Source organism: Lates calcarifer, linkage group LG23 (genome assembly GCF_001640805.2).
Source record: "Lates calcarifer isolate ASB-BC8 linkage group LG23, TLL_Latcal_v3, whole genome shotgun sequence".
Lineage (NCBI taxonomy): Eukaryota > Metazoa > Chordata > Actinopteri > Centropomidae > Lates > Lates calcarifer.
In genome coordinates, this window is record NC_066855.1 from 15,621,486 (window position 1) to 15,631,899 (window position 10,414).

Sequence of the window (10,414 nt, forward strand, 5' to 3'; positions counted from 1 at the left end):
CCAGGTAATAATAATTAACTCTTACCACTTTACTGTTGCTATAAAATAAGATTAGATAAGATAATTCTTTATTAGTCCCACAACGGGGAAATATACAGGAAAAAACTGGAGTCTGAATCATATTTTCAGGGAAAATTATCAGCATCCAAACAGGTGAATACACAGATTCATCAGTTCTGGTACAGCATCATCATCATCAACAACAAATCTGACTGTACTGACATTGTTTCCCATCTGTCTGACAAATACAGTGCACGTTTGGACAGCCTTACCATCCTCTGGTAAGGGTCCTGTGTGTTGTTGGCCGTGTCCAGCAGCTCACTGTACTCTAGCTCCTCACACAGCCTCTGCAGCAGGTTCACAGGCTCATTGAGAGCAGCGGGCATGGACACTCGCGCCAAGTCTTTACCTGAAGGAGGATAAAAATGAGCACATAAGCCTCAGAAAACTGCCATGTGTTAAAGATAACTTCTATGTAAATAGAAGTTTTAGTCCAGGTGCTTGCCTATGTTATTGTAGAGGATAGCCATGAGGCCCACGTGGCTGTTGTCAGGACAGTGAGCAGGTAGTGTAGTTCGACGTCCGGTGCTCTTGTGAACAACACTGTTAGGAGTCCTGGAAATGCTGGCACGGTACTTGCGGGTGGCTGATACTGTAATGTTGGTGAAAGGAAATAACAGAGAATGAAAATCATTCTTAACAGCAAAAGTGCCCTTATCTGTTTGAACACTTGGTTTTATTTTTCATGTGTTGTCACTGCAACTATATGTCATTGTATAGATGAATGTTCATGTATATATGTACTCACCATGCCCTTCTTCTGGCTCTGAGTTGGTGGTGCTTCCATCACTAAGTCCTGATTCTTCAGACACCTCAGAGGAACTGCCACAAAGGATGTCATCGCTGGCGTCAAAGTACTCCGCAGCTGAATCTGCCACTGAAGGAGGCCCGTGGGACGAGTGCCTCACTACTGCAGGCTAACGAGGGAGGAAGAGAAAGAAGGAGGAACAAAGAAAACCAGCCATCAAAACCCACAGGGGCATATGTGCCAGAGAATCCAGATGACAGGCACAGCATGAATCTTACCTCAGCTAATGTGTTAGACTGGTGGATGTTGTTGGATTCCCAGACTTCTTGAAGTTTCTGCCTCTCCTGGGAGAGAGTCTCATGAACTGACTTCAGGGATGCAAGCACTGAAGAGGAATAAGAAGGCAGAGAAGAGTCAGGGATGCACATTTTCTTTTTAAATAAGGAATAATATTTTTCTTTTCTCCATCTCTGTGAGTTTCTTCTACCATCTCCTTCCAACTGTCCTTAGCCTCCATCTCTTGAATGAAAACTGGGTATATTGTAAATGCATGTATCTGTCTTTCTGACCTCGTAGCGACATGGCGCAGATGTCCTGCTGGATTTTCTTGCCCTCAGGCGATGTGAGGGTAGGAGGGGACAGCTGAGAGTAGACGTAGTCTGGGATAGAGGGGACTGATGCACCGAGGTGAGATGAGCTGCTCAGGTGACTGGAGGACAGCTGTGAGGTGAACAGAAGAGGATGGAAAATGGTTGAGTCATTAGATAATTTAACAATTCCCTTGTTATCTGTCAATTTAGGTATAGAGGGGTAAAAATTCAGGAGTCACGGTTGTGTTTTCTTATTCAGCACAGAAGGTTTTAATCCTCAGCACTCCTATCGTTACTACTTTTGATATATTCAGAGTACACAGAGAACATCTCATACTGTGAGTGCCTATTATCCAGTATCAACAATGCAGCATGGACCAATAATAATATACAGTGGATTAAGGGTGTTAAAGGAATAGTTTGATAGTGGTTCTAAAGCATTTATAAAAGAGCTTTAGAGGTGCCTGTAGGCAGATTCTGTTACCTTTGAACAGAACCAGTTTTCACTTGTTTCCGGTTTTTGTGCTAAGCTAAGCTAATCAGCAGTTGGCTGTGGTTTCATATTTACCATACTTAAACATGAGAGTGGTATCAATCCTCTCATTTACCTCTTGACATTAAAAGCAAATAAAAATATTTCCCAAAATGTCAAACTATTCCTTTAATACAAAGCATGTTGACAGTAAATGATACAAAACACTTCACATAAAAATATGATTTTTCAAACACAGGTGTAATTAATTTAAATATACCACTATAATGTGCCAGGATTCATGTTCTCATTGAAAACCATAGACAGTTTTAATTGTTTTATTGCACATAGTGGTGTTAGCTTGTTGTGCCCAGAATCATCTTGTTGAAAGAAATTAAATTGGAACAAAGTCATTATGAATGTAATCATTATTAGATACACCTGTGCTAAGAAGGTTTATGTAGTGTAGGATCACTACAGTAATCTCTTCAGGGACGTATTTACATGTTGAACATCACCTCATGGCTCAAGTACCTCAAGCTCTACAGGTCTGTCCTACCAGCTTCTTAAATGTGTTCATTTCATGTTTAAATCAGGTCCAATTTGCCCAGGAGGAGGGGAAACCTTCAGAGTTATAATACTCTCACTGGCAGGCAGGATAGAAAACCAGTACTCTGGTTTCTAAAGAACAAGAAACAAAACTACTGATCTAGTATCTAAACTAAATACAAGTTTACTTGATTTATCTATCAATTTACTCACTCTACAATTCAACTTTTTCTAAAGGTCATTTAATTTCTATTCTCTGCTCTGGGGGAAAACACAAAAAACAACATATAAATATGTTTTGGATGTTGAATAGAACAGTGGCTTTGCAGCAGGGTATGTACTACAAATACACCAGGGTGGAACATACACAAAGACTTCATTCAGTGCAATTAAGACAAACACATTTACCATTTTAACCTGAAAAAAAGTAATTACTTGTACAGTCACAATTCTTTTTCAGGACAGAAATCTGTAACACATAATCTGTAATCTGAGAACAGTGGATATTTTTCAGTAAGTTGTCTCAGGTTCTGCCCATTGGAGACTCACCGATTTAGTAATCCCACGAATAGGCTTTGGATTAGAAAAAGGCCCCAAAAAACAACAACAAACATTTAACATTTAATAATGTTAATGTTAATCAATATAAAACATTATATCATTCAACCTATACAGTAAATGAAAGAGTAGGTTACAGACCATTCTTACCATTCCCAGGGCTTCCACTCTGGACAGTGTGCGAGAGTGGCCCCACATCTTCCCTGACTTTGGCTTCTTTGGCTTCTCAAGTGAGAGATTCTGAAAGTACATAAGAAGAAATATTAAAGAATATTACCACAGATAATTTTATTTTCAGGTGATGTTGTTAAGTTAAATTGTCAGCTGTCTGTCCACCTGTATGCTGATGATTCGCTGCAGTTCTCCATTAGTAAAAGCCTGGCTCCCCTCCAGCGCCTGCAGCCTCTGGATTAAGCGGTTTAGCTCAGAGAGGTCCAAATGGCATCGGTTCAACTCTGCAGGAAACCATGAGTAAATGGTCAGATAAGGTTCCAGTGGTCTTCATCACATTTTAGTTAAAGGAGCTATTTGGTATCGCTACATAGCCAACACTAGCATTAACAGCTGTTTATCAGTCCAGAGGAAACACTGCAAGTTCAGCACCAAATTTCATTCCTTTACTTGTACATTTTCTGATAGAAACTCACTGTTACATCACGACTGCCCTGAAGACGTAGTGCTGCTCAGAGGGCAAACTCTAACCTCTTGTATTATAAACACAACAACGGCTGAAACTGTTGGCAAGTGACCATCATTACCACCTGCTCCCAGCAAGAGAGCACATTTGGAGGCACAGACTTATGAATAGCCCCTTTAAGGAACTAATGATGCATGTGACTTGTTATTGTGTCTTTGCAACTGGAAATATATGACAAATACCTTGAACACAGATGTCTGGGTTGTGACTTTGTTGCAGCCAGGCAGAAACTTTGCTATTCACAGCAGTGTTAGCTGAGGGCAGCACTCCTGACACTCCAGCTGAATCTACCATCCCTGCAGGAGCCCTGGTAACGTGAACACAGAGGGCAGACAACAATTGAGGTTAATCTAAGACTCACTTTGATTTACCTGTAAAGATTGTTGTGTTTATTTGATAGTTACCAAATCTCCATTTCTCTGAGCTTGTCCAGCTGCAGCACTGTAGGACAGAGTCTGGATGAAGCCACTGTGAACATGAGCTGCCTCGTTCTTCTTGAACAAGCGGTGGGCTTGTAGCTTGGTTACCCAGATGTAGAAGAGTTCATGGCTCTTTGCCTTAGTGAGAAAAGAAAAGTTATATAGTACCTTTGTCTTTTCCATCTGAAGATATACAATATATTCGATCACTACAGTACGTTTACCTTCATATGGTAGAGGATGTCCCCTGCATCCAAGTCAATGCGGTTTGATTTCTTATTTATTGACATTACAGCGAGGCTAACATCTAGAGAGCCCTGGACTCGTCCTCTGGAAACCTTCAGAGGGAGATGGTTTGTGTAAATGTTTTCAATCTAGTAGGCGTAAAATCTTATCACAAAATACAATGTTCACTTACATCTTGTTGATTTTTGGAGTAGCGTAATATCCCAGCTTCCAAAACAAAGTATCGCTGAGAAAGAGATCAAACATCATTGTTTCAGAAACCAATTTTATCTTCATGGCACACAAGGTGTCCGATGGGATGGATTTCTCACCTTGTGCCAACCTTTCAGTGGCCACTTCCTCCTCTTGAGGAGGTATCCTTCACAGATACCCGGGGTGGTTATATCCTGAGGATTGTCACCTCCTGAGTGCATTTCTACATGGAGGTCGTCAATCACTTCCCAGTCTTTGATAATCTGGACATGGAAAGCATTAAAAAAGGAGGTCACGTTCTCACCTGTGTCTGTTTATTAATTTGTAAACAGGATTATGCAAACAGTACTGCACCAAACTTGGTAGAGGCATAGGCCAGGAAAAAACCCATTCAATTTTGGGACACATCCAGATCATTTACTATGAATTAGAATTGTTTTCTCTAAAGTCTGGTGTATATTATTTGACACTGGCCTTGGTGGAAGTCTGTGCTCTCTAAGTGCCCTTCTAACTCATGCACTGAAACTGATGGAGCTGTTACATTTTGGTGCAGATCTGGTTAAAGGGGTGCATCCACAATTTTATTTTCATTAACACTGTGAGATAAGGCATTTTTAACACGGTGCAAGAACACAAAATAGCCAAAGTAGCTGGCTCCCTGATCTCAGTGGTTTCATGCAAAACAACCACTGCAATTCACAATGAAAGCAGAACACCTGAAACTAGAGCAAAAGTCAGACGTTATTCTGGGTCTTGTTGTGGCGAGGGTGTGTCTTTAAAGGAAGGAAGACCCTATTTACTGTTTCTGCACCAGCTTTGTTTTTGCATCTTGTAGTGCTGTTAAATGATGGTGAAATCTTGTGACTGGTTTCAGAACAAAAACAAGAACAAGCCCCCTCCCTCATAGGAAGAACAATAACCTATGTATACCTGTAATGCTTAACTGTACGATCAACTGACTGACCTGTGACTCACCTGTCTGGAGTGACGAGACGACAGAGTGCTACTGCTCCGAGAATGGGATGGTTTGTTCCACGTCGGTGAAGTCTTCTCCAGGACGCTAGCCAGCGATTGGCTGCGGTTGAGCGAAGAGCCATATAAATCCATTTCAGAGAGCAGATCTCGGACTTCCTGTCCCTGCTGTGCTCGGCTGGTTATTGAGAGAGGTCTGCTGCAATCCACCGAAAGACCCCTGTAATGTCAGGATTAGAGTTAGACAATAAGATGTGATTATAAATACAGACACACATCAAATATCAAAGTAGAGCTGCAGCGATTAGTCGACTGACAGAATTCTTATGATAATGATTTAAGTGATTTCTTGAGCAAAAATGTCAAAAATTAGCTGTTTCCAACTTCTCAAATGTTGGGATGTAGTTTTTAAATTAAATACATTGATTAATTGATTCACTGATTAATTGTTTTGTCTATAAATGTCAGAAAAAAATAAAACAGTCAAATGTGTCTTTATAAAAAATACTTGTTTTTCCTGACTGTTCAAAACAATGTATTCAGATAAATGGAAATTCAAACTCTAAAACTCTGTGACAATTAGTCAAACTCCATGTGCTGATAAAGATCACGTGATATCATCAAAAGCACCACAATAGCTAACTAACCTTGTGGTGAGATTGTTTTCTCCGCAAAAATATTCAACTTTCAATGATTTACATCAGTGAAAAGCAGAAAATCATCATATTTGAGAAGCTGGATCCTGATAAATGCCTTTTTACAATCCAGTACTTGTTGAGTTGTTGCTTTTCAATGGCCTGAGTGGAATATGTAACAAACCATACAGAATAACTATAAAATTAACTGCACCAGCATTTATTAACATTTTCACATGAATCGGCTCTTAATTCACTGTCTCACACTTTCATCAAATACTGTGCATACAAAGTTTGAAAGTTTCCTCTAAGAGGAGCCGTATGATGGCAACATGTCAGCTCCACAAGCAAAGCGAAAGTGTTACAGAGACTCAACAGAGCAGAAGATGAGATAGGACTCTGTGTAATCCAGTTACCTAACAGAGGGGAGAGCTGAGCTGAGCTTCAAGCCTGTGATGCCTTAAATGCTACATGGAAAAAGTAACTACATCCTGGATCACTCTGGACCCACACTACACTGCACAAAAAAATGTTATATATGCCAAATTCAGACACTCAGTATGAGAACATTTCAAGTTTTATACGACCTATTTCCAAATAATGAAACAAACTTGTTGTTTGTTTTCAGATTAACATACATGGTCAACTCAGGCTTTAGGATCTGTCATTATCTGTGTAATAAAAGTAAACATGAAGATATAATTTGTTTAAAACAGTGTTGTATTAGAGCACAGATGTCAAGTTTTTCCTTTATAATACGCTCAAGGTAACAACAGGAAAAGCCTGTGTGGAGTCTCTAGTCATTCTTGCAGATACTGTGTCTCTGTTAATAATCTGTTCTTAGCTCTTTTGAAGATGGTTGGGGGCTGTTCAAAAACATCTTATAACATGCTCCAATCTAACACAACAGCTGTGCAACAAATACTGTGATTGTGAGGCTGATCATGTTCATTTTCAGACAATGTCAGAAAAGTGTTTACATGTTATTCTGCGGTGTACCTATGCTCCTGTTATTTTATTCCCACATGTTCACAAAGAGAAATCACTGTTGTAAGAACAGTCTGTTCATATGGCTCTTTGTTTGATCAGTTATATAGTAGAATAATTTAATGGACAAATATTCTGCATACAACTAATTACTTGAGTGCAAAAAGAATTTCAGTCAAACATAGAGACTGTGTGATTTGCAGGAGCTGGTATAATGAGACACCAAGGCCAATACCACCTGCAACAAGAGGATTACCAACTTTTGCTTAATTGGTTTTTCAAGGGATGTTTTTAGCAACGTGTCACTCGTACATGGAGCAACAGGATCCCAAGGGAGAGAGCAGTGACACAACAGAAAACGTGTAACAGATGCTAACTACAACCACAGCAGGGTAACAGTTAGAAAAATGCAAACTTGCCTATTGGCTCGGCATCAAAGTACTTTGACTTTACCTGTGTAGATTAATCTGAAATTAAACTACTAAGAAGAAGAAGCATATCCTTTATGTATATGTATAGCACTTTTCAAAAATAAGTCCACAAAGAAATAAAAACAGATTAATACAATGCCAATCTTTCACAACAAAAGGTATATTAGCAGCTAAATTTTAAAAAAGAAAATCTGGGGCCACAACTACTATAGATTATCAATAAATCTACTGATGAATATCAGAACTTATCCTTTGTTATCTTATTCATAATCACCAACACTATAAAACCTAAAGACATCTAGTTTACTAAGATATGAAGTAGGGGAACGAAGAAGATCCTCAATTTTGTGGAGCTGGAAGCCAGAAAAGCTGTCAGCATTTTTCCTTAGAAAGTAACTTTAATGATTTTCTGTAGCACCTCTTAATCAAATACTGTTCTTCTTACAAATGAAAACTTGATGCTTCCATAAAGCTATGAAGCAGAACATGCTAATGAGACAATGACTAACTTAAGATGTTTTTAAAGTAACATTTTAGGTGTGCTTTTAAGGGAGTTTGAAAACATAATTCTTTTCACTCAAGTAGGTAAGATGTCATCTTGTCACCTGTATTTAAACACAGGGCAGCCAGACTCGGTATTTGTAACAGCACCAGTTTGCAAAGATCTAAACTTTATAACAATGAGTATAGGCCATTTCACAGGATGCAGTTTGGTGCATTACATCCAAACCAATATCTAAATCTGAATCTGGGCAGAACCAGCCTGGCTGTTATGTAAGGCCAGGAGAGGATGAGAGTAACTGACCTCTGTGATGAGAGCATGTGGTGGAAACAGGATGAAGGGATTTGCAGGTTTCTGAGCTTGCTTACTCAAGGAGGAGCACAAAGAATAAATTCTACATGTAAAAAAAATGGTTTTGATCCGACTGGATGGTAATGAGATCTAATGTTTCCATCAGGCTTTAAGTATTTCAGATTTGAGGCTTTTGGAAAAACACTACTTCCATGTGAGATGTAACTCGCGTTTACAAATCTTCTCGTAGGAAATCTGTTATTTTACAGAACAAACAATATCTGAGGTTATGCACTTAGAGGACAAGAAAAATCCCAACCCAGATAATTCCACATTTTCCTCTTATCTGACCCAGAACAGATAATATGCTCATACTGATGGATAAGTGACAAGTCAGCTAAGGTGAAGGTGGCTTTTTGGCAACAGCCACCAAACTGCATGATGCCAGAGAAAGAGGTTAAGATGCAGAGATTATGGCAATTATAATCTCTGTTTGGGAATAAAAACTGCTGCTGATAAAATGTGGATCAGATCAGTGAGGGATAAATTATTTCTGAATGAGCTGCGAAATATTTCAGCTTCACTCTGCCTGTAGTATAAAGAGAAAAGTGAGGATTCTCCAGACTAATAGTTCTTTATCAAATCAAAGTACAGTGACTCAGTATGTTTGTAATCCCAGTCACAGTCCAATGTGTGAAGCATATGGTGTGTTAACAGCAACACACTCATGCACTTGTTTTCACCGTCAATTAACAGACAAATGACAATCAGGAGGCAGCTACAGTGATATATTTTAGTGGTAATGGTCCTTTAAGATCAGCCAGGCTGACTTCACATTCGTAGTTAATGACATACATGTGCGTTAGGGCCTCTGTGAACTATTCAGAGCCGCACAAACTCTTATCTAAAGCTCATGAACATGTCACTGGCCCAGCAAACAGAGGAATGTTTTTTCCATCAGGATTTGACCCAAACCTTTAAGTTTTTATGTCGTGTTTTCTGAGTTAATGCGTTAAAACCAGGAAAGAAGTCTTACCTGAAATTCACCCCGTACTTTCATCATTTGTTGCAGTCCTCTGCGTCTGATAAATCCAACATAAATCGCAATTGGCGTTTAATAATCACCATTTCGACGAACAAAACGTTTTCCCATCGAGAGGCGCTCGCAAAAACAGAAGTCAAACTACATGTTTTAGCCACAGATAATCACTTGTTCTGACCACATAATCTCACTGGCCGTGCCCTCCCTGCTTCTCCTGCCGGTGGGTGACTCCCTCCAAATCCAAGGAGAGCTGCGCGCGAGGCAGGCAGAGCGCGTCGTGCGCAATGTGTCCTGAGCGTTATCCGCATTAGCTGGAATTACACAGGGTGTCTAGCAGGGATGTAGTGGAGGGTAAATCTGGCCAACCTCCACACACTCTACACTTAGTTTACTCATTTTGAAGCGTAAAGCAAACGCTACGAGTTCACACAGGGCGTCATCATACTACTAAGAGGTGCAGTTGATGAAATATGGTATTTAAAGGGGAAATATAGACATATATATGTTAATGAAAAAAGCAGTAATATTTGATATGGGTTATGGATATGGGTTTTTATTTGTTATCATACCCTTTATTTACCAATATACCAGTGATTGTTTTTTGTAACTGAGGGCTATCTGCATTTTTTTTTTGTGATAAATATCAAAATAGAAGCATCTTCATACATTTATTTTAATGTGTAAAATAGTGATGTTATTTACCTTTACTTTGTTCTAGACATCATCCTGCTGTTTTAAGACAGTTTCTGACATTCCCTCTTTTGCCAGAGGAGCGTGGTGTTGAGGAGAGAACCTGACTAATGTCTGTCTCTTTCAGAGGAGCAGGCCGTAATAGACTAACTGACCCAGATTAACATGCTGTAATCTGCAGATTAACGTATCAGGATCTGTGACCACTTGTGTTTATTTTGGCTGGAGTGGTTTTCATGATGCCACTTATGCCTCACAATAATGCTGCCACTCTAGCTGGTATTGTATACTATATTATTCTGTGTATCAGCTGGGTAAACCAAAGGTAATGTG

General features: G+C 39.4%; 1 protein-coding gene across 1 annotated transcript in view; it reads right to left on the bottom strand.

The window, feature by feature from the left end:
* Positions 1-9,701, bottom strand: part of osbpl7 (oxysterol binding protein-like 7) — a 15,417-nt gene extending 5,716 nt beyond the window's left edge. Inside the window, exons 1-14 of the mRNA XM_018689478.2 lie at positions 9,386-9,701; positions 5,507-5,723; positions 4,651-4,794; positions 4,512-4,565; positions 4,318-4,431; positions 4,080-4,231; positions 3,857-3,981; positions 3,314-3,432; positions 3,128-3,217; positions 1,378-1,528; positions 1,087-1,193; positions 809-977; positions 506-652; positions 273-409 (exon numbers count right to left, since the gene is read on the bottom strand). Coding sequence (XP_018544994.1) covers positions 273-409; positions 506-652; positions 809-977; positions 1,087-1,193; positions 1,378-1,528; positions 3,128-3,217; positions 3,314-3,432; positions 3,857-3,981; positions 4,080-4,231; positions 4,318-4,431; positions 4,512-4,565; positions 4,651-4,794; positions 5,507-5,638 — 1,641 coding nt within the window. The 5' untranslated portion in view covers positions 5,639-5,723; positions 9,386-9,701. The remainder of the gene's footprint in view (positions 1-272; positions 410-505; positions 653-808; positions 978-1,086; positions 1,194-1,377; positions 1,529-3,127; positions 3,218-3,313; positions 3,433-3,856; positions 3,982-4,079; positions 4,232-4,317; positions 4,432-4,511; positions 4,566-4,650; positions 4,795-5,506; positions 5,724-9,385) is intronic.
* Positions 9,702-10,414: the final 713 nt, after the last annotated feature.